The sequence below is a fragment of the Nesoenas mayeri genome (genome assembly GCF_963082525.1).
Source record: "Nesoenas mayeri genome assembly, chromosome: 11".
Taxonomy (NCBI): domain Eukaryota; kingdom Metazoa; phylum Chordata; class Aves; order Columbiformes; family Columbidae; genus Nesoenas; species Nesoenas mayeri.
The window spans coordinates 3,501,233-3,525,904 of NC_137563.1; the positions used below are offsets into that span (position 1 = coordinate 3,501,233).

General features: G+C 41.4%; 1 protein-coding gene across 1 annotated transcript in view; it reads left to right on the forward strand.

Annotated features, from left to right (window-relative positions):
- Window positions 1–310: 310 nt before the first annotated feature.
- SH3GL3 (SH3 domain containing GRB2 like 3, endophilin A3) overlaps window positions 311–24,672 on the forward strand; it is a 45,630-nt gene continuing 21,268 nt past the window's right edge. Inside the window, exon 1 of the mRNA XM_080351546.1 lies at window positions 311–416. Coding sequence (XP_080207672.1) covers window positions 372–416 — 45 coding nt within the window. The 5' untranslated portion in view covers window positions 311–371. The remainder of the gene's footprint in view (window positions 417–24,672) is intronic.

The window sequence follows — 24,672 nt, forward strand, 5'->3', positions numbered from 1 at the left end:
CAGCAAGCATCCTGTGAACGGGAAGGGTGCCCTTGCTGCTGCAGCAGCGGTGCCACCCGCACAGAGACCCTTCGGGCTCCCCCGCCGGGCGCAGCGCCCCCCGCCCGCCTTCCCTGCGCCGCTGTCTCCATGCGACAGCGCAGCGTGGGCGGCTTCGAGCGCTCATTTACATATCCTCCTCAAGTGGCCAATGGGCAGGCGACTCCGGGTTCTGTAATTTGCATGAGCCCCGGCGCTGGCCAATGGGGTGGCGCTCCCGGATCCCGCTTGGAAGGCGCTGTGTGACACAGCGGGAGGCCGGGCCGGGCGCGGGGACCTGCCGGGCGCGGGGCCTGGGCAGCGCCGCTGCCCCGGGGAGCCGCGGCGGAAAGATGTCGGTGGCGGGGCTCAAGAAGCAGTTTCACAAAGCCAGCCAGGTAAGGGGAGCAGCTCCCGGGGCCGGAGCGGTGGCAGAGCCGCAGAGGGGGCTTTGCTGTTGACGGGGGGTTCGCCCTGCGCCCGCTCCCGGCCGCCCGCCCGCCGCAGGGAGCAGCTGATTCCTCGACCACCTTCTGGGGAGCAGCATCACCCCGGGGAGCGGTTCCTTCAGCTTCACCTCTGGGGCCTCCCTTTATTATTGCCTCTTGTGTTGATCCTTACGAAACAGGGTTGCCTGTTTCTGGTTTTTGCATGGGGTTTCAGGTCTTTCTTTCAGTTACTCATATTTGTTTTTTAATGCTGTGGTTGTGTTTGTGCTCTGAGGCCTCAGTTAAAGATATAGGCTATAGGATGCTAGCTTTTGTCTAAAGAGTTCGATGTGTTGTTCGTCCACAAACTATTGGTTTCTTATCCTACCTGGAATACTATTTGTCCTATAGAGGGTATCATATGTTTCTAGAGTTTTCCCTCCTTTTCTAGATGCTGCACTCTTACCTTTTCCTGGGTCAACCTTCGTCCTCTCCCAACCCCATTCTCTCCTGTTCTCTTTTCTTTTTTATAATGTGCTTCTCGTTAATAGTTTCACTGATTTCTCTCAAGAGAGAAGCCGTTTCTGTTGGGCAGGTGGGCTGTGTGCACTTGGTGCCTCCATAGTGCTGACCCAGAGCCCCACGTCGGTGCGTTGGCTTCAGAAAGTGGCAGCGGTGGGATTCTTCTCACTGAAGCTGTTTGGAAGCCTCAGCTGCTTTACTTGCTTGTTCCAGCCGTGAGAGATCTGTATTTCTGTTGGCTTTCATTATTGATAATGGTAATACTGAAATTAGTGTGCTGTAGTAACCGATTCAGTCACATTGGAAAACTGCTCTTGCCTTGGTGAGTGGCAAAAATAAAGGTTCGTTGAGTGCTTAGCTGTCGTATTTCTATGTTCTCCTTCAGATATGTGGCTTGTTAGCAGCTCAAATGCAGAATAGGCACTTTGTTGGGATATATAGATGCTAACTATGTGCGTCTAATGTTTATTTTCAGTAGTGCTCTTTATTTTGTGTTATGTACAGATGTTGAAAAATGTCATAAATTTGTATCCTTTAGTTAACTTTCACTGTTTCTTTAAGGAAATGTGGGACTCCCTGAGTAAACAGATCTAAGGACGATTTATAAAAGGTTTTGGCTTGTTTTGCAGCTAACTTATGCTGATAAGTGATGCAGCCTTTGCTGTGGTGAGTTTGTAACTCAAGAAGCAGAAGGTATTTAACTGAGGAAGTTAAGAGAGGTAACCACAACAAGTGCTGTCTCATCCAGCAACTGGTAACACTGCAAGTTGCTTAATCCTTCCTAGATGTCCGGTAAACATTAAAAAAAACAAAGGTAAAGGTAGTAGTCATGGTAAAAAAAGAATAATAGAACATATTGAAGCTGACTGTACGTTTATTGAAAAGTTGTGATATGCCTTCCAGTATTTATTATAGTAAGGAAGCCTGATGCATAACTCGGATAATATTCTTGGGGTGGGTCAAAGGTGAAGTTTCCACTTATTTTCAGGTGCAGGATTGAGCAGGGAATTTAAAGTTGATTGAAAGAAGTCTCTCTTGAAGCAAAGAAATGCTGTTCAGTAGGAAGTTAACATGTGGGAAAGAGATACTGCAATGGAATTCTTGTCAGTGCTTGAGGAAACACAAGACAATTCTTAAGAGCTCATTCTGGAAGAATTCAGATAAGATGTTTGGCAAAGTAATAGTGGAAAAAATAACAGAAGAAATAGCATATATATAGTTGACCAAAACTTATAGGTCTGAATAACCGATCTTTTTATCTCTGACATACAGAGACACAGTCATCCACGTATGTATGTGTGAAAGTACAAATGAAATGGTTCTTGAAACAAACAAAAAGAAAGTGGAGCATGCAAATGTTAATATTGGCATTCCATCTTTTAGATAAATTATTTTACAAAATGCTAGAAGAAGCAAATGCAGAGCATGAAAGAGGTATTTATCAGCAGAACATTCATTACATCTCTAAATGCTGGAGGATCACTTAAGGAGACATATATATTTGTGTACTGAATGGAAGAGAGATACCAAGGGTAACTGTTAACAGCAGAGACAGGCATTGCTGGAGGAGAGAAGGAGATTAATTCCTTTAGTGTTCCCAAAGGAGAATGGGGGCAGATGACAAAAACTGGCAAATTTCCCAGAGGACATTGAGGAATACTGAAGGGAATGAGACTTGTGCCAGGACATGTGATTAAGGAATAATATTTGAAGGCTGACAGAACCTAATGACAAAAAATCTGAAGGGTGAAGCAAGTGGGTTAAGACAATTTGTATTTGACAACTCATTCAGAATGTGAATAAATATCAAAGAAGTGACAAGATCCATATATTTTCAAAAGATACTATTTCCATGCTAAAGTAGAATTCTATTCAACTGAAATAAACGACAGTTCTGTTTGTCTGGTGGATGTCAGCTTGGTTTATCTAAAGTTCCAGTTACCTAAATAAGTGTTTACTTTATAAAAGGTCAGCAGCTAGCCTTTTATGGTTACTAAATCCCTCACCAAAATCAGGCCTGACACGCTATTGCAGACTTGGTCGTTATACTAAAAACTCACCATGTCTCTGTTTGTAACCCATTAATTCACGATAAGCGTTCTTGATGGTTTTCTCCTAGAATTTTGTATCCCGTTGTATTTTTTTTCCCCATTGAAAATAGTGCATATGGATAGGTTTTCACCTGAGTATCTGGTAGTGAGATTTAGAAGATGACTCTTGAGTTATGAGCATCTGTTGGAATTACACAGCAAATTCTGCACCACAGGGTGAGTGGCATTTTAACTACTTTTTCTGTATATTTCAATATATAAAGCTGCGATTCTGGTCCATTATCTGTACCGTAATAGTTGCTTCCACTGTCATCACAGAACTGATAGATCCAAATCTTATCCACAACCCAAAGGTTATATATCTATTATGTAACAGATAATGGCTTTCAGGTACACTAGAATTTTCTTTACTATGCTTCTTATTTAGCTTCTAAGTTTAGACTGAAACACTCCAGTGGACTGGAATGAGGATTGCTTCCATTCTGTCCATTCAATATCAGCTCATTTGACTAATGAGATATCCAGCAGAACCCATGAGGCATCTTAGCATCTCTCACTGCCCAGTGAGCGAGGGCAGCAGAGTTGGGTAACTCATGTGCAAGTCTCATAGTTCTGTTCGTGATGAACATTTGTCTCCTGTCACTTTCAGCCTCTGATGTATTTGTTTTCCTGTTTTCAGTTTGAAACCTTTTGATGTGGGTAGGTGTATCTCTGCCTGCTGGTTCTCGTGGTGGTTGTACACGTGGGATAACCCGGCTCTTGGGAGGACTGTGTCTTCTGGTGCATACGGGGAGTATTTTTAGAGCGGTGTTTCTGTTTAGAAAAGCAGTAAGCTTAGTGAGTGAATAAGAAAGCCTTAATAGGCAGCAGATGCTGTTAGAATTTCTGCTGTGCTCTAAAACTTCAGCCAGGCCACTATCTCAGTGTAAAGATGTGATTTTTTTGAAGTAGCTGGAGCCTAGCGGGCTGAGAACCTCCCTGCCTCCGGGTGCTTTGAAAGCTCAGCAATGATGCTGCCATAGCAAATCTGCTGTTGACCTTGAATTCACATGTTCTGCATCTTTTTTTTCCTTATTAATTAGTTGTAGCTGAAGTCTGTGTATAGCAGCTGTCTCATTATGAACAGCTTATTCATGGTGTATTTCTTAGGCTTAGCTTCTCAGTGATAGTAGAACTTAATACTTTTTTTGAGGAAACACATGACTGCCAATTATTGTGAATATCTTATTTGTAATGCAGACATGAACAGTTATTGTCAGCCTGTGCAGACTGGTGTCTTAAACCTTCTCCCATTGGCAGTGAAGCGAGAGAGGCTCCAAGACAGTGTGAATCAGGAGCTGGCCCTATTGTCTATAGATAGAGCCTAAGGGTGAGCACATTTTCTAACCAAAACAAAACCTGTTATAACTTTTTTGCCTCCTGAAAGTGATTAGTGTAATAAGGTATATGCTCTGTGTCTTTGTCTCTTACGTAAGTGATTAGTGTAATAAGGTATATGCTCCATGTCTTTGTCTCTTACGTATCGTGAATGGCTTTTTAGCAATGTTTATAAAGGCCTTTTTCTGTTTGTTTTTTTTGGTTTTTCGAAACTTTCAGCTATCACCAACAGCTGCTGCTTCTCTCCCAGAATTCGGCTTTTATTCCATTGATTTATGTGCCATTTTGATCCAATCTGTTGAAACGAAGAACAGATCAGAATCAAAACCACCTAGGCCTCCAAACAGAATGAGTCTGTGTCTCTGTTTTTCTGTTATGTTGTAGATGAATGACAATAGCCTAGACATAATATTTAAGCCTTTTTAAAGTCCATGTTGACATGGAGTTAGTACACAAGAACTGTATTTACACAAGTGATTACTACCAAGGGCTACTTTGGTAAACTGAGGAAGAGACGAACTTTGTAGAAAGAGAACCCGAACTTGCCAGTGAGACATGAAAATAAACTATTGACTACATGCAGATATATTTGTGTCCTAGGACCACAAGCTGTTATCATACAGTTTGTTAGAGATACTGTCCTTTTACATCCAACCTGAATTGAGCATGATGAATCCAAAACCCTAGCAGAGAGAGTGCTTCTATCCTGTTCCTAGTTTTTATTAGATAATTGGATGTATTTGTTTGCGAATGTTATAGAATTGCGGGGGAAGGACATTAGAATTTAGTTTATTGTCTGAGATGTTTTCAAGTGGGTAAATATACTTCTTATACATGTTTCAGAAAGGAGAGTAAACCCTCAGCCGCTGGCAAGGACGAAAAATAACATTCCTCTGTGTGTATGTGAATATATAATTAGACAGTATTGTTTTTGTTTACCTGTTGTTATGCAATCTGGTAATTATAAAACTATAGGGTAGATTATATACTGTTCATCTGAAATTCTGAAGATGATGTACGGAGAGGCTGGGGGTTTGTATAAATCTTTGAAGACTTGTGGGTTTATGGAGTATTTGCTGGGGGCAGTGCTGTTTGGATTTGTGTTTGTTTTTTGGTGGGAAAAGGAGAAGTCTTCATTTTGCACTTTCTTTCAAAGCAAAATTATTGCTAAACTGGAGGGAAACGTGATCCTGTGGCAAAGATCAGCGTGGATTGTGTGGCTGCAAGGGGTCAGAGGACGGCTGTCTGCACCCACCCCTCTCCTTTGGCCTTACTAAGGGTAACGCACCTACTCCTGAGTTAACACAGCTGACTTCTCATTGTGCAGCCCACCCTGCGGATGCTGAACCTTGATTCCTGGGACCACAGTCTTGGGTTAATAGGTAGGAAATACGAAAACAGTTCCTTGTGGCGTGAAGGTGATTTTCAATATTAAAAATATATATCTGAGAGATTTGAAAGGAGGGGAAAACTAGCTCGCAAGATTTAGGTTTACAGTTATATTTGCAATTGTATTTATAACCTGCGAAGTAGCCTGCCAGTGAGGCATAACTGAAGGAAAAAGAACCTCTGAGTGCTTCAGTCAGCATACAAATGAGCAGAAGATAGCAATCATATGCCTCTGCAACCCTTAACAGTGCAGCTCTCAAAGCTTGTAATAGATGGATCATAGTGCTGTAAATTGGGAATCTAGCAGAGATGCAGCTACAATTCGGAAGGAGGTTACTTATATTTAACACATGAAATATTTATCTATAAAAGTCTGAATGGCATTCCGATAGAAAACAGCATAGGATAATGGAATGGAAGCTGAACTTTCTCCTTGAGTGCATCTCCTTTTATAGATTCTTGGCTTTGCCGAAGGTTTTTGCACAGGCGTCCCGAAAGTTGAAGTGCGAGCTGGCTCTCCATCCTGAACTCCCGCTGGTGCCTGAGTCACTGCGGCACACGCTGGGTAACACATTGCAGCGCAGCCTCCCGCGGGTCCTGCAGTGCTGCGAAACAAACAGGCAAGGGAAGCACAACAGCAGCTTTGCATGAAGATTTTCTTGAGCGTGGCTTGCTAAGGGCTTGCTTAAATATCTTGAACGGATTTCTATCAAGAAGTTGCATTCCTATGCAGTGTTTGGCACAGACTTTATACACATACAGGGGGACATATTCTGCTTAGTTATACTGATAGAAACCTGGGATGACTCAGTGAAGGGCTCTTCTATAGGAATGTGCAGCATAAGTGTACAACTGAGAGCAGAATCTGGCCTATAAAACCTCACTCCAAGTGCTTACTTCCTATTAATATAAGAAAGTTGTATATATTCAGTGGCACAATACATTAATGGCTGTGGTTCCAGAACAAGCTATTGCCGAAGAATAGAAGTGTTTTTGATATAACCTTTTGTGTGTTGTGCCATTCAAACACCAACACTTTCTGTCCGCACACGAGTAATTCAAGTTACAAAATGCTTCCCAGTCTTTATATCTTCTGTTAGAACCCTATAAACCCCAAACTTTTTCTTACAGTGCTATTGTTTAGAACAAACTGCTTTTATTTATGTTAATGCCATGTTCATCCCAGTATATTGCTATAGTCTAATTCTATACTGTGCTGTATTCTCCTTGGTAGTTTCTTTCTTGTTCATGGAAACGAAGCCACTGCTGGAGTTTATGACTGATTGAGAGTTGAAGATGCAGGTTTTAACAATGCTTTTAACGAGTCCAGTTAGAAGAGGGCTAATCAATTATTCGGTTACACCTTGAACTCTATTTTCCAGAGCTCTAGTGTCCTATCGCAGTGTACATGTTTCTATTGTTAAAGTTATTAAGAGTTATGTGCATTGATGGGAGACTATACCAGTTAATTTCCTGTAGCATCTCAAATAGCAGCAGCTGTGTATGTGAAACACAAAAATAACTTGGCCTTCCATGCTGTCTATTCAAAGGACAATGCCAAGCCTCTGATAAGAATTAATTCTGTTTCTGTGCTACCCTAATTAAATTACATTTTTGATACTGTACCTGTGTTTAATGAGCTGCAGTGAAATTAACCTGCTTAGGAACTGAACGTGATTATAAGAATTGAGGACTCAAAGAAAATCAAGAGGTTCTAAAAATCTGGGTGTTTTTGATTGGGAGATTTTCTGTTCTTGTGCAGTCAGGTTACAGACCTAAGGTGAAAAAGTGGGGAAAATATTGTTAAATATATATATTTTTTTACCAAGTAAAAAGAAATATAGTATTAAATCCAGGTATAAATGGTCCTAGGTAGTAACAGCCTCTTTGCAAAAGCAGGTGGGTCTTACTGTTCCCATTCCTTGTTTTACAGATGCAAATAAATAAGGTACTTCAAGGTGACCTGACTTCAAGGTTAAGTAGCTGTGCAGTGACAGAACATTAGATATATGGATAAACACAAACTGTAGATATGAGTTTGGATTAAAGCTTCCATATAAATGCGGTGTAATTCCACTGACCCCAAGTTGAGCAGGGCTGAACACGGTATTTTCACCTAAATTTAGTGTTTTCAATACCCCTCTGTAACGGGCAAGCAGTGGTTCAGGAACTAAGATTTATCAGGTATTGATATCTCCCAAGCAGAGAGTAAGTGGGGGAAAAAAACATTACTTAGTGCCATAAATAAAATGTGGAGCTGGAGGTTGTCGAGGGTTTTGATTGAGGGGTGACAATAAAACCCTGGCAGATGTATTGTTAACCCCCTCTCCCCCCCACTTCCCCCTTTTGCCTCTCCTTCTCCCCTCTTCCCACTTAGGACAGGCGATTGGGGGGGAAAGACGGACAGAGAGAAGAGAGCTGGAAAAATTAAAGATGTTTTACTAATGCTACTAATAAGAATAGACAAAATAATACAAAATATACAAAACCAATCTTGAAAGTCTCAGCAACTGCAGAGACAGCAACCAAAGTCCTGGACTGGACTCTGCAGCCAACCGGAGCTGGATTCAGTCTGTCACTAGGCCTCAGTTTGCAGGGACGACTAGCAAGGTCCTCTCCTAATGCCGGCCATAAGCAGAAGGGAAAAGGCAAAAAGGGAAAAGGGACGAGATCCTCGTGATCTCCCACTTTTATATGAAGTATTCACGTGAATGGAATGTTATACACACTTGGTCAGTTCTTGGTCACTTGTTTCTCGTCGCCCCTCTCGCGAGATGTCCATCCATGCTTATCAATAACTTCCCATTCCATTGCTATGTTTACCAAAACATGTATCTGGTTCTCCAGGAAAATGCAGCTAATATGAAGCTTTAGCTGACAGTCAAATTCACTAAAACAGAAACTTGTTTTTAACAAAACCAGGACAGAGGTCTGAAAGTCCTTGTTTTGATTCAAAATGATGACTTTCCCTTTTGTAGTGCTGTTGAGAGAGCTGGAAGGTGCCATGCGGTGCCTGCACCATCTGCGGGGTCAGAGGACGGCACGGACACGGGAACGCTTGCCCAGTCCCGCTGGGAATGTGGCACCTGTCCGCCTGGCTTCCGAGTCATGGCGGAAGGGGTAGGAACCCTCTTAAGTAAATTATTAATCAAGGACTAGAGCTTTTCATCAATTCAGAAGCAGCAGTTCCACTCCGCTGTCTAGAAATTCCTTCCGAAGAAAATAATAAGATATTTGAAGACATCAGGATGAATTGTGCTGCTTGGATGCCTGGAGGCACTGGAAAGTAGCAACCCTTCCTTAACTTTAACTATTTATCATTTCATGGCTTAAGCATCTGAATACTCCCCTTTTCCTTTTCTCTGTAAGTTGTAGTAAGCACCTAAAATGACTTTGATGTTGGAGGTGGGGCTTTTTTTGTTTGTTTTCTGTTTGCTTTTTGCTGGGGGTTGGGGAGAGCAAACAGAACTTCACTTCCCTGGTCTGCCCTATAGCTCCCCACATGTTCAAAGACCAGAGGTTGTCCCTCAGTGGAACTTTCCCTTCCTTGTGCTGTTTAGTGTAAGTTTGTGCTGATGTCTGTCACAGTGTTTTAGTGTAACGGGAAGGAAAACTTCTGTGGTGAACGGTAGGAAGGAGACGCAGAAACTCAACTGATGGTTGGCTTGGGCAGGAAGGGAGTTACTTGCAGAAATACCTTCATATTTGAGGAAATAACATTGCAAAAGAGACTCCAAGATAAATACATCTTCAATGGATACTTTCATTGGTAGTTATTAGTAATTACTACTAGCATTAGTAATTCCTGCTAAGAAAATACTGCTGCGCAAAAGCCTGTCTGTAATTGTTTTCCTCTTTTGGAAGCTTACACCTTCGTGTTTAATGCGGTTATAAAGATGCATTCACAGGGATTGCTCAATATAGTGTTCAAATATTAAAAAATATTCAGTTCCTTTATTTCTATAGACCAAAAAGTAACCGTGACATGAATTAGGTCCTGCAGACATTGCTGGAAGTCCTGTCAGTTGGGGCTTTAACTGAAGCGCATCATTCTACATGGCACATCCTAAAGGGGCTGAAAAACAGCAAATCTTGCTTTTGTTGGTACTTATTTTTTTGAGCAGTGATTTTAAATTTTGGAAAACTCTGTTTTTTATATACTATGCAATTTAGAGTTGTATTGTTAATAAGGATGTTTCTATACACGTATTGTTAATTATCATATATGTTTGATCAGGGTTTAAAGGGCCGTATGTACTGCTTCGTTTTGTGTGAAGAATGCAAGAATCATGACATCTTCATTGCAAGTGAGTCTGGTGACTGAGATGTGCCCTTCAGTGGTCTCCTCAACCGTGGTTGAAGGTTCGTGTTTCATGGGACTTGGCTTGTTTTTCTGCTGCCGGATGTAGGGCCTTTTTTGAAGGGATTTCTTGCTAAAAGCCCTGTGCCTGTACCGAGGAGCCTTTTGACATCGTTTGCACTAGTGCTTCAGAGCTCACGGGGGATTTCTGCAGAGCTCTCTCTGCAAATTATGCTTGGAAAACTTTTCCAGTTTTCTCTGCCATAGGTTTCAGGTGGAATTCGATTAAGTTTGATAACAATGAAATACAGACAATTCTGTGTGCAGCGGTGCATTTCTGCAGTGCAGCTGTTACCCATAGAAATACTCATGCCTTGTGGAGATTCGGAGAGCGTGTGTCTTTCTTACAAGTGTGGCTGGGAAGCCTTGTCATCTCCGATTGCTTTTTAGCTTGTGGTGTTGCATATAACAATGTGTTGCTGCCTAAAACCACTAGTATGTTTTGAAATGGAGTTACGAAAGAAAAGGAAAAAATGCACAGTGACTTCCTCTCCGGACTTGTCATGGGGAGCACAGGGATGAAAATACTTCTTCCTTCTCCTTCCTTCTCCTTCCTTCTCCTTCCTTCTCCTTCCTTCTCCTTCCTTCTCCTTCCTTCTCCTTCCTTCTCCTTCCTTCTCCTTCCTTCTCCTTCCTTCTCCTTCCTTCTCCTTCCTTCTCCTTCCTTCTCCTTCCTTCTCCTTCCTTCTCCTTCCTTCTCCTTCCTTCTCCTTCCTTCTCCTTCCTTCTCCTTCCTTCTCCTTCCTTCTCCTTCCTTCTCCTTCCTTCTCCTCTTCTTTTCACTATGATACTTGGAGTTTTCCAATTTCTGTTAAGTGAATGAAAGCAGTATGGATTATTAAAACCTTTCAGATACACCGGAGTGTTTGAGACTTGTTTGTTCCATTTGGAGGTTGCGGCTCATGATGAGCACAGGTTGCATGAGCAAGGAGAGTAAGATACCTTAAGTCCTTTTGTTTTTCCCATGGGCATCACTGCTAAGGGCCTCGCATGAATCCCAGCCAAGCCAGCACTGCTGCTGGGAGTACCTTGCTGAATTTTTCACAATATTTGAGTAGTGAGACTGTAACTGCATTAAAAACTCAGTTGCCTTTCCAGTGGAAGTACATTTCTGCACAGTGCTCTAATGCTGAACATGAACTCAAAGGCTGGTGAAAACTATCAACTAAAATGGCTTAAAAGGAAGAAACAAACAAACAAGAAACCCCTCAAGCAGAAGAGACAACATCTTGGTGATTCCAAGGGAAATTGTCCAATCCGTGTACAACAGGGACAGGTAGATCACCTTGAGCAGCAAGTAACAGGGACCCACTGTGTGCAGACAAACGGGGGTGTGTCACAATGTGCTAAAATCAGTGGAAACTACATGATTTTACTGCTCAAAAAAGTAGGGATGGTACCACTTAAATCAAAATAACATACAGTAAAAAGTAAGGCTAAGAGAAGGAGTTGTCAGTCCATTTTATAGTGACTTAATAAAATGCACAAGGCTAGTGCAAGTGCTAAAAATGTAAGCAGTAGATTAATAACACCGAAGGACAAATCTCTAACTTGATTATGTGGGAATGGAATTTTATATGAATTACTGCCTGATGGGAAGTAGTTTCAGGGAGAGCAATAAACGGAGATTGTTTGCCACTTCTCATGTAGACAAGGTAGACTTGCTGATAAACATTGTGCTGAAGTGGTGCTGAGCAGTATTATGCTCATGTGGGGAGAAGTTAATTCCAAACCAAATCAACCCAAAATTGCTATTTTGACCATCAGTGTATCTGGCTACACACAACTCCTGCTGACAGTCTTGTTGTTTGCTTCTGTACAGCTCACCTGGGGCTCTGTAGTGATGATCTTGATCACATTTCTTACTGGTAATGTATTTGCTAAAACTGTCACTTTAAACTATGGCACTGCTAAGGAACTTTTTACTTAGAAATACATTACTCTGAATACATAGTTGTAGAGTAACTTTTAAAAACTAGAAATGGTACTCCTAACTATATCTTTTGGTGTTAGCAGCTCTTGAGCTTAGACAAATTTAAGAATATTTAAGCCAAATACATAAGCTTTGAGCTTAAAGCTGTAAATCACTGTTAAAAGTGACCACACCTTGTCTATGTTATTTCTGCGATGGTTGATCTGTGTTGGCACTTCAAAGTATTTGCCAGGTAATTTTGAAGAGTCAAATTTACTGCTGTGGTGTTGAATGTGTAATGAGATAGGTCTGACTTCAGTGAAGATGATGTAAGTATATTCTAACGTATAGAAATCAGGATTAGGGTAGCCCAAAAGCTCAGTGAAGACCTGTGCCTATTTCTTAGCCCTTGCCAGGGCTCTCTGCTGTGGGATTTAAGTCATCTTTTTAGTCTTGCATGTGGGCACTGCGGATGTGCTTAAGGCATAAAGTCGGGAAGAGGTGGTAGGTGCTTGGTGTCCTGATAAGGAGGCTTAATGTACTCAGCCTTAATTAAACAAGTTAAAATAATTGAACTACAGTTTTAGACCACAGCTGATTTTGATATAAATGGATTTTCAATACAGCCATCTAATAAGCAGAAATCTCTGGTCACAGAAAATGCAGGAGGGCAACTGGACAGTCATGAATTGTACAGTGCAGTTAGGTGTTTTCAAGAAGAAAAAAAAAATTAAGTGTTTTAAGGATTTTAATTTCCTATTCTGCACATGCAGGCTGTGATTTATGTATTGATTGATCTCTTATTTGAAGAACTGGGACTTATTTTTTTGTTTCAAATGATGTAAAAGAAATAATAACACTAGCATATGTTACTTTAACAGAAAAATGTTGTATAGGCTCTTCTGTAATACCTCTACATTTGCTTCCATGAAGCCTTGAAGTATTTGCCCTGCTTTTCATGCCAGGAGAGCCCTGGCACTGTTCACGTGCATGGAGCTGGCCGGACCCTCCTGAGTTCAGGGCTCTGCTATAATCACTGACGTATTTAATGTTCGCTTAATGTTCACTTTCATGAGAGCCAGTGGAAGGCATCTTTCCTGCCTAAGCTAGGGTAGTTTAACAAGAGAAAAGGCTGAAGGATCTGTTTTCTGGGTTAATTCCAGGGCACTGTACTGGAACTGGTCAGGTAACGTTCTTGGAACACAAAGTTCAATAGATTCCTCTTAGAAGCTACAAATTGGAGTAGTGCGCTCTTCCAGGACTATGACTTATAATATGCCAACATTTCCTAGAGTGAGGCAAAACATCGATTTTCACTGGACTGAGTGACAATTGCTAGATGTCATGTGAAGAGCACAGAAATGAAGAGGTATTGAATGGGCAAGGTAATGTAAAGCTTGCTTAGTTTGGTACAGAGAGGTCACTAAGGCCAGACTGCCTCAGTGGCTGCTTAGATGGCTTTTTGTACACGTACCTTTCCACTGCATGTGCAATACTTTGTTTCTGGAACTGGATTTAACAGCTGGATGCCACCAGACTGAGGATGCGGTTGCACAGCAACTTGCATCACCCAAAATCTAGGCCACCTGTAGCCTTGCTCTGCTCTCCAAGTCAGGTCCAGCCCGCTTCCTTGGGTCAGCTCCGGTGCTGCTGTGATCACACACTGAGCTGAGAGAGGCAGCTTATCCATCTGCAAACTAAGCCAGCTCAAATGTGTGTTTGGCTTTCAGGTGGATTAACTGGCTGAAGCAGCTCCCAGCACAGCCACACAAGAGCTGGTACCAGTGCAAGGGAAGGGGTGGGAATGTCTCGACAGGGATAAAAGGGATTTAGAGAAGGCTAAGCAGCTGTGGAAAAATACCTTAATGAATATTAGCATGTTTTGTTCACATTGAGTAGAATAAGCTATGCTTTGTAAGAGATTTGTATCCCATTGATGTTCTGAATCATTAGCCAACAAGAGATCTCTGCTACCAGTTCCCCAGGGTTTAGTGGTGACTGTCATGATTATGGTGACAATCACACGAGGACAAGCAAAGGAGACAAAAAGATGTATCCATATTCCAGTAAGCCTGTAGTCCAAACAGGGCAAATAAGTGGTTTAAGTAAGATGATGGTCAACCTGGATGTAGGTAAAAGGAACGTTCCTGGCGAAGGCGGCACCTCAAGGCTTGTAACCTGCAAATCCTTTGAGTGAAAAATAAACGTGGTATAACTTCTCGTGTTCTCTCATTGCTCTCTGGGCAAAACAGAATGTTGTGAGGGACCACTTTGACTATTACTTGTTGGCATCTGTAAAAGCGATCTTTGAATTCAGTCACGAGAGACACCTAATATAGAAACATCTTAAATCACATGGGAGTTGGAGTAAGTAAGAATATGGAAGGTCTTCATGTTACTTGGAAAGAAAGTGTTTAAAGGGGGTTATTGAAATCTCTAATTTTATGGGGTTTGTTTTATAGTGTAATCACCCTTTCTCATCTTCGCAGAGGGCATATATGAGTACGCCAAAAGGAAGCCACTTCCTTTCTTACAGGCACAGAGAGCAACTTGAGGAAGAGGGATTGCTTTGAGGCCAAATTAGGATTGTATTGCTGCCAAGGGAGTTTTTGCACCAGGAGCTTGTGGAGGGAGGAAGAAGCGTTAATGTGATAACAGCCAGTGGAACTCGCTCCACGTGTGACGTGTCATTCACAGCTCTCGGTGCAGAGGGAAGGGGATGAAATAATGCCTGGTTGTTATATCTGAAACAAGGCACCTGAACAGAGGCAGGAGATGGTTCTGGCAGGGGATGGACCCAGCATTGAGTCTTGCTGCTCATCCTTTGCCTTCTTGCAGGATTGTCCCTGTGGGATGCACCCGCTGCCACCTCTCACTCACAGTCCTTAAACACGTGCTGTCCCAGTGTATTCCAGCTGGATAAGCAAGTGCCAAACAGGTCACAGTTTGGAAACAAAAATCCCCAAGTTTTACTTTTCAAAGAAATTCAGAATGTTTTCTTTAACAAAAGTTTGGAACTGCGCAAGGAGTCGGTGAAATTGGAAAAAGGAGGAAGGATATTAAGTAAAGATTTTCATTTGTTTTTTCATGGCCCTTTGACTTCACATTTCTGTTTTAGGATACGCTCACTCCGGGAACAGCAAGGCTTTACACAGATTGCGGAACAGTATTGTAGATTTGAAGAAGTAGAAGTAGAAGAGTGATTCTGTCTGTGTGTAGCATTGTGGTTTGAGGAATGTCATGATTCTTGGCTACGTGAAATCTCACATCAATGAATTTGATTGATTTTTTTGTCAGGCACTTGAGTATAATCAGGTTTTCTCATTAAAAGCACTTGAATATTCTCCTCTGAAAAGTAGACAGTCTTGATTCTCACACTGTATTACAGTCTTTTAAGCAGGCTTGCAGAGCAAATAATCTGCATCTAAAACTTTAGCTAGGGTAGTTTATTACATTTGAAATATTGTGAAGATCTTTCCCTTTTGAGATGTGTACAATAATGATTACTTTCAATTTACTCATTTATAAATGCGTGTGTAGGCATCAGTGTTGAGTTCTTTGGGAAACAGTGAAGGTTTGTCAGGAAAATGTTGAAGATTTTGCAGTACAAAGTGGTTTTTGTTGTACATTGCATGTTCTAAAGAATAGCTTTAGCAGACAAGTTTGAGTAAAATGCTCAGTAATCCTGTGATGTGTCACTGCCTGGTGCGAAATGACTCACTCTCTATAGAAATGCAAAGTCACATTATAGAGTCCAGAGTCTTGTACTTTATTCATATGTGAACAAGAATGTTGTCCTTTGTCCGTGGTACTGTTTTTCTTCAGTGTCTGTATGCATTCAATTTAAGCTCATAGACACCATGGTGAGTGTTGGTGTATATACCATGTCACACCAGTGATCTCTTGGATTTATATAATTTGCCTCCGTTTTCTGCGGGTTCAGTATCTTATTGTCCTTTTTCACTGCTCTTTCAGATGTGATTGAAGAGGAGGTCTGGTTGTCAAACCGGAATGGCTATTTTGTAATATGTAGAAATACTGGCCTCAGAGCTGTATTTATGTGGGACTGTCCAGAACGATTGCTCGTGTTCTGTCTGAACAGTTGCAATGGGTAGGAAAGGTTGTTTAGTGCTACTTGGGAGGACCACAGCTTGAAGTCATCAAAGGACAGGCTGAAACCTTTCTGTGCAGAGATCTGGAACACGTTTGGAGAAAGCATGATAGTCACTGGAGCTTTCTGATGTGTACCATGGCATGGAGATGAAGGCTTTATTTAGCAATAGGATTTTGCTGTCTGGAAGGAGGCTGGGTTTTGCCACCAGTAAGCTGGATTTATTGGCAAAGAGGAGTAGGAGGCATGTCGAAATCTTGGAGAAACTATGAGCTTGCAATGGGCTGGATTCAGTTTGTGGAATGGAGTTCTCAGTGTTTTTACTGCCTCCCAAAGTTCAGTAGCTGCCAAGGGCATCGGGAATAAAAGCACCGTGGTTTAGAAGTGCTGATGTGAAGCCTACGTTGCTTGTCCATCCCGCTGGCATGGTCAGACAGCTGAAGTGAAAACTGCAGTGTCAGGGGTGCACTGAGCAAGCCAGCTCGGTACTTGGGAGGGATGCCGAGTATGAAGCATTTGGGATGGCGGATCACCGTGTCCAAAAGAAAGACTTCAGATGGCAACGTGTCTCAGAATTGTAGCACTAGAAGCAGTGGCTATGCCCAGATTCGGCTGCTTTAAGAGCCTGTGGGATCCAAAGGTGAAAGTCCGTGTTGAGGATCATGGTATTACTGCAGCAGATTGGGTGAGCTAATGAACAGCTCCATGGGGTGGTCCAGCTCGTTTGTGAGAGACCGTGGGGCAGCAGTGAGGGGAGAAGGATGTTGGAATTGTTCTTTATTGGCGCTCAGCTCCTTTGGCCAGAACAGCTCGGAATAGCAAACACCAGGCCTCTCTGCAGCCGAGATACTGTGCTAGTGCTCTGTTGCTGGAATCGAGCTTCTGCTTTGTGACAGCTGCTCTTTTTACCTTTAAATGCACTACACACATTTCTTTTGACGTTATTCAGCAGCTAGTGGTTAAGAAGGATAAAAGATTGCGCGTAATTAGGAAGCTGAGAAAGCTGCTTTATGTTATGGGAAAGAAACAAAAGACGGCGCTTTTACAGCTACAGTCAAGGGTCCCACCAAAATTATCTGCATATGGTGACTTATTGCTTAATGTTTTCTGTCAGAGAGACTTAGTAAAAAAGAAGAAATCTCAAGTACTGTATGCATTATAAAAGGAAAGGACTTAGTGTTTTAGGTTTAGAAGCTGTAAAATACGTTCCTTTAAACATTTCCTGCTACAATAACACTAAATACCCTGTATGCTTCTAAGTCCCGTCTTTGTCTAGTAATCCTACCTCATAGAGTTGTCGGGCCTCACCTGGAGCTTAAATCACAAAGTGTTTTGCTGCTGGCAGATCTGAAGGCAGGAGGATACCCAAGCCCCATTGAAAAACTGAAGGATTTAATACCCGCTGATGACACTTTTGTCTAAGTGGCAAACTTCTAATGGGAGACCTTTCCTCTTGCAGATGATTTAGAACTCACGGTGTTGCATTTTCCGAACGTGGCGCTGCAGTACTTTGTGAGCTGTTTGGCAAGTAACTGTTCGCAGTTAATATAACTGGTGACGCTTATATGTTGTGTTCTTAAGTTGAGGTGTCCGTGCATCTGTGGGAAAGTGCGTTTGCAATTTAAAGGCAGAAGGTCAAATGTAATGTAAGAGAGAGTCATAAACAGTGCATATCTGTGATAGAAAGCAAAGCTGATAGAAAGTAGCTTTTCAAGCAAAGGTTTATTGCAGCTCTCCTTGAAAGCAAGGGTAGTTATATCTCTTTCTAACTGTTTTCTGCTCTCTCCTTTCATTATTATCTGTTTCTCAAAATAACAGCAAGTACATGCTGTACTCTGGGATGTTCGCTACAGTATTTCTGTCCTAGGACTCTTCATTCTTTCAACCTTGAGGTTGAAATATAAATTAACAGCGCAGACCAGTCTTGTACTTCGATAAAAGAACATGAGAGTGCACCAAGAAATGGCTCTTGAGCAGAATACTGAAAACAACAAAAAAGTGCATGAAGCTCTGGCTGGGAACAGAAAACAGAGACTACCGGGGGGAATGAATTATCATCATCTGTGGATGCACAAAGTAGCCGAACATTCTAAAATGTTTCCTGCCCAAGTATGAATTCTCCGAACGTTTTCCTAAGCCACTGCTTGGAGCTGTGGGATTTTTTTGTCTTGACATGCAACCAAATGGAACCACAACTGGACATCTCTTTGGTCCTCTGAGTTGGGCTGAACATTGGAACTAACATCATGATTTAGACCTTTTTCTGTTAAATTTGATTTTTAAGTCATTTAATTATATATTTTTCTTTCATAGGACCAATATATGTCTTTAGGAGATCATTCCCTAATCATGGGAAAAAACATATAAAATCATAGAAACAATGACACTTCCTTTAGTTGTTACTTTTCTTTTAAATGGAATCAACTCCTCCCCTCCAGGCTTGTTGAGATAGCAGTTAAATTACTATTTTCACCAGCTGGTAAACAGATCCCAAATTTATCTTTCATTCCCATGCATATGTGTGTGCAGATGCAAACTGATATCCATATGGTCTGTAATAATGGGTTCTGAAGAGTTAGTTCAGTTCTATGTCGAGAAAATTATACTATAAAGAGCAATATTTTCTATGGCAAAGATGCTGCTGTAGAATATGCAGAGTTTCAAAAGTTACAAAGGCATTTTTGTGACTAAACTTGGATGTATCTCTAAGGAAGAAATGAGCAACAGGCAACCTGCTGTCCCAAACAAGGTACAAGTAGGAAATATTAGAAACCATATACTATGGACAGAATAATAACAACACAGCACTTACCTTCCTGCATCACCTTCCTTAGCGTCACCGACTGTGGGCTGTGTGCAGCCACAGGAAATGGAATAGCTGGATTTGCAGTGGCAATATCCTGGGGAAGAAGAAGATACAGAAAAAGGAACTTTAAAGGAAGTTTAGAAATGGTAATTGACCTGTTTTGCTTATAGAGCATAGCTGAGCAATGCTGAGTTTGGTTTCAGTTCACTGTGAGTGCACGTATATCCCAAAATGAAATGGAACTGGTTAGGAAAAATAAAAACATACCTCAGTGCAGCGCCTTTAATCTCTAGTTGTTTTTGGAAGGTTAATGGAAAACATCAACCAAACAAAAACATAAGCCCTATGCGGAGGCAGTGAGTAGGCTTTCCTTGTTTGTCTTCAAGGGGGAAAAGCGGCTTTGTTTATTTAGGCTTGGTTTTGAGTCTTGATGTAAAGCTACGATGAAATGCGTCACCTCACATGCAGACCTGCCCACTGGAACTGCTTTTATGGGACATCTGGAGCCTCCAGCTGTGAAGCAGGGCCCACTGCTCGAGGGCCATCATGGGTTGTTTGGCCTTAGCGATGCCGATAAGTTTATTCTTGCACAATATAAGATGGAGATAATAAATGTATGGCCATAAGACCAAAATGCCTTGCTGTGACCTGGCTGCCAGCTCACATGCTGCTGCTCTTTTTATTTTTGCCTTTGTGTGTGTGATTTGCTCAGGTTTTGAGCAGGGTTTTAGTCCAACGTAGACTGAGAGAAGTGTGTCCGAAGAAACTAAAGGAAACTGAAAGAAACATAAGCCAAAGATTATGAAAGAGTGAGTCAACTAAGAGAAAAACTAACAGGAAGCAGCGGTAGTGAAAAGAGACTAAATTGAATTGGCTGAATTGAAAAGAAGTGCAGAGGTACCAGTGATTAGTGTACAAGGAGAAAATGTGTTTTGGGATGTGTGGCTGATTTAATGTTTCTAAGAGGGAGATCTCCAAAGCTTAGTAGGAATTCTAAGGGATGGGAGAAGGCAACAGCTCTGCGCTTGGGGACGGTGGCTGTGAACGGGACTGCCAGGAAAACCCGACGCAGGAGTTTAGTGCCGTGACAGCACTGGCTGCCCCTGGCACAGGGCTGCATGTAACACTATAGCTGGCAGTGCTAAAGTGATTTTCTTGCTCTCCCCGTTCCTGCTTATTGTTTCAGTTTTTGAGCACTGAGCCGAACACCTCTATTTCTCATTTTCATTAAGATGATGATGCCCTTAACAAAGACCAGATGTTTTCCCTGGTGTTTGAACTTGTGGCATTGATTTAACCTTGATGGTGCGGAAGAGCATCAGTTTTGCTGTTTCTTTCTCTGGAAGACAAGCGGTGTTTGTGCTTCAGCATTGCACTGAGAGCTTCAGCAGGCTCTTAATTGTCACTTGGGCTCTGGGAGCCCAGCCTGGGGAATACACTGAATTGCTACGTCCCTTCTTGCCAGGGTCACGGTCCATTTCTGCACCTCTTCTCCAGTCTCAGAGCTGTGGTGGCTGGTACAGGATGGCTGGTACAGTGACCGGCCACTCAGAAACTGGGATCCTCAGGCTGAAAGGAGGAATTGCAGCAAACCTCTTCAGCAAATAGAGCTAGATCCTCACAGGTTCACAATTGAAATGCGTAAAGTGCTGATGTTTTAAATAGGATTCCAAATGAAAGTATTATGGAGCATTAAATGCGCTACCTTTGCAAAAGTAAGAATTTCTGCCATGGTTTCCTTTGGCACTGCATTTTTGCAAACTCTGGCACTAGTGATACAGGTGAGAGAAGTGCCAACTTGAGCTAGTTTTACTGGCAGAGGCCTGAGATTTGAGAGGTAACAAAAGGAGAGGCGTAGAAATTACTGAATCCATTCCAGAACAAGAATGCTGTTGAAAACGGGGCATCAGTTTATAATTAAATATTATTACACGTGCCTGTTGGGTCAGTAGGATTGCTGTTGCTTTACAAATGGTCACACAGTGTTTCTTTATGAAAGTGTGTCTGTTCATTTGCACTGACAAAGTCCTTCCAAGCCAGGAGCTGTTGATGTGTGCTTTGCTGTGCAAGCCTGCCTTCCTTCTACAATATTCGACTTTTTGTCTAATTTTTAACCACGTAGCTTAGTTTTGTGGCAAAGTGTTTGCTGATTGTCAGAGGTCTTAATGCCATTCGAAATGTATTGAGCTACAGTGCTCTAGATCTTGATAAATACACGGTAGTTTGCAGATAAGTGTTGGGTCTAGACTTGCACAGGTAACTCTGTGGTCAAGCAACAGTTTAAATATTGGTAATTTCTGAAGTGTTTGCTGTGTGCTGATTGCAGACCATACACAGATGATGTCCTGAACTGTATGTACACCATAAGCGTCCTGATGGTTCTACACTGTGGATGCACAGATTGTTTAAGAAAATACCCACCACCTATCCAGCCATTATTTATGAATGTAAATAAGATAAGCCTTCGCGATGCTGTGCTAGAAGAAATACAAGGGCAAAACACTGCTTGAAAAGAAGGCATTAAGTAATAATGTAGTAGTAGCTGTTTAGTAGAGAGCAGTTTAGCTGCTGTCAGCTGCTCAGGACTAGAATCTGAAGTTAAACAGAGCTCGTATTTTGGCAGTGTTGAGTCCTGTGTGCTTCTCTGATGAGTCTCTTGGGCTGGACTCTTAACGAGTATTTACATGCCTAGAGATTTAGAGAAGCACTTGGTGGGGTTTCCAAAAGCATCCAGGTTTCTAATACCTCTTGGGTTTCTTGAGGAGATATGGCGGGGTGTGTATACACACACGTGCCTATAAAAGCTGTTGATTAATTCTATTATTTTGAAGCAAAAGCATATTGAATTTAATAGGAAATAACATTACATCCCAGTCTGCTGAGCCACTGAGTTATTTCACAAATATTGTTTTGCTTGTATCTTCCTTTCCTATATTTTTTCATAGTTTTGTTTCCCTCGCTTATATTTGTGAGGCAAAAGGGAAACTTGCTAATCCTTCTGCCTTCTGACTGGCATGGGAAGGGTATCCATTGACACGTACCAGCAGGTTTAATGGCATGATGTTGTTATGTGTCATTTTTATTGCTAAGACATCAGTTTTACTAATCCCAGCTTAGCATGGCTTTGTCGCTGAGCTCTGGCACATTTACCTATAAGAAAGGCAAAAAAAAAGCTAAAAGTGACTGAAAAAACAAGTTTAAAAGTGATTAAACTTGAGAATGTTTAGTAAAATACCACCCTTATATTTTTACTAGTTGTCCGTTAATCAGCACTAGAGAGCAAGTCTTTTATATATTTAGTTGCATAAGCAATATTTAACAGTTTGCTTACTGATATATTTTGCAATGTTGCCTCACTGTAGCTGTATGTGATATAATCCTTATGGAGATTCTGAGCTTCATTAATAATGCTCCCGTGGAAAGGTATTTTGCTGAATCAGACTCCAACTGGATGTTGTTGTTTCCTTTACATTTAGTTTCAGCAGAATTTATTCAGTTCAAGATCTATTATTTTTTTTTAAAGTAAACCCCATAATTGCAGAGCCAGTTAAACTGATGTTCGTGTGTTCCTTGCTTTGTGCAATTTCAGGTATCTTTGCTACAGTGTTTTCTGAAGTTTGGTTTTGAGCTGAAGATGTTCAGGGGGACAGTGTGGAGTTTATTCAGTTCCTACTTGTGGTCAGAAATGTCTCATAACATTTTGAGCAAACCGTTCAACTTTCTATTAACCGAATGTCTATTTGGCCTGAATGCAGATTTTTGTGTGTATTTTCTCTTTTGTGAGGTTGCAGTTATTTAGGAACTCGAACAACCCACGATCGCATAGATCAGCAAGAAACCAACATAATGCTTCAGGTTTAAGTGTTATCACTCAACTAGTGATAACGTGGAAACCAGGTGTAAACACTTTCCAGTTTACTAACAGCATCTAAAATTAAAATATCTCACTTGCACATGTTGAACACTTTTTAGTTTCACTCTCTGGCAAAACCTAGAGTTGTATTCTTATTATTGTAAGTTTAATGATCATGCAGTACTTGACAACTAGCAATTTGTATCCCATAAACATAACCTTCACTTGCTTTTTCTCTACGTATAGAGTATTTTCTATAAGACAACGTTCTTCAGAGCACAAAAATTGGAGATGGGGGATGCTGGCGTTCTAATGTCAGTTACCACGTATTCACTGTGTGGCCAAGGACAAGTCAGTTTAACCCAAATTCAGACACGGGTTTAGGTTGCCAGTTCCCCCCTGAATTATGGGCTGTGTGGGTCAATCTGTACAAGTTGTTCCTCGTTGTTCGTGTCGCATGGAAAGCTGTGCTGGGGGCTCCTCAGGAGCTCTTGCTGAGAGCAGAAAGTCTGGAATCCAGACGTGTGAACAAGCAATCTGAGCAGCACAAGTGGCACGGCCTTTCTTTTAATGGGAGACGCCAGACCTGCGGAGTGTCACAGAAAGAGCCAATCTGTCCATTATGTAGCGAAGAGAAAATAATCTGAAATATGTGAAGAGCTTTAAAAGAGCATGTTTTCTCAGAGGAAGAGACAGCACCCTTCTCAATGTGCAGCCTAGATTACACAGTCTATATTTGCACATTCTTTGGCTGGATTTCGTTAATAAGGTTAATTTAAAAGACAGCCTGATTGTGTACTGACTGGTCAGCTGGGTACAGGATTTTGAGTGTTGACCAAGTAACAGCAAGTGCCACATTCCTGATCCTCTTAGAATTCCCTTTGTGGCACAGCCTTCTTGCAGAACAACTTTAAGGAGTATCAGCACTAGAATGTAGTGTCTGATGTTTCCATTGCTAAACTAATCAATACAACCAAACCCTAAATTGTGGCAAAAAATTACATATAAGAAATACATAAGAAAGAGCATAGAAATCATATGGGGTAAGTTCTCAGTATTACTGTCAAAGAAAGGAGATTTATTTTTTTACATAGATACGCCAGATAACAAATGGAGTCATAAATAATATTTCACTTGATGTTATTGGTGACTTTCATAAACTACAGGACCATGACCACATTGTCCTGTTTTTACAGGTGACCTAATTGTTTAATGCCAGACACTTCATTGTATGTTATCAGTTGATGATCTTTTCTTAGAGTGTGAGGCGTAACTATATCATTTGCTGCTTGCTTTAGAGATGAGGAGTTTCTAAAGCACATACACAGAATCTTACAGGTCTGTCAAGACCTTTGATGTACTTGTGTCTGTTTCCTTTCTGATTTTTCTTGAAAGAACAGGAATCAGAAACCATTTCATGCATCCCAGAGTTCTCTCAGCAGAAAGAATTGCAAGGATGCTAGGAACTTATAGAAATGGTCAAACACCCACATCATATGCATTGTGTGGCAAATCTTTATATAATGCACTCACTGACTTTATCAAAATGGAATTCCCTTTTCTTTTGAAAAATTTCTGCTGTGATAATACTCCAAAGTGTCCCAATCTTGTGTTTAGCATATATAAAGTCATATAGGTTGTTCAACTAATCGCTCTTTTAAATGTTGGGTTTTGTTTCTCCGTCTTTTTTTGATTGTGTAAGTCCTTCCTGAAGAAGACACTCATGAACCAGTAACCTTATTTATGTCATGTTTTGGGTTCTGTAACTTCTTCCTTGTTGTGGTTTCCCAACATGGGCTGTTTGATTAACTACACTTTAGCATGGACCTTGGTGTCTTCATAGAA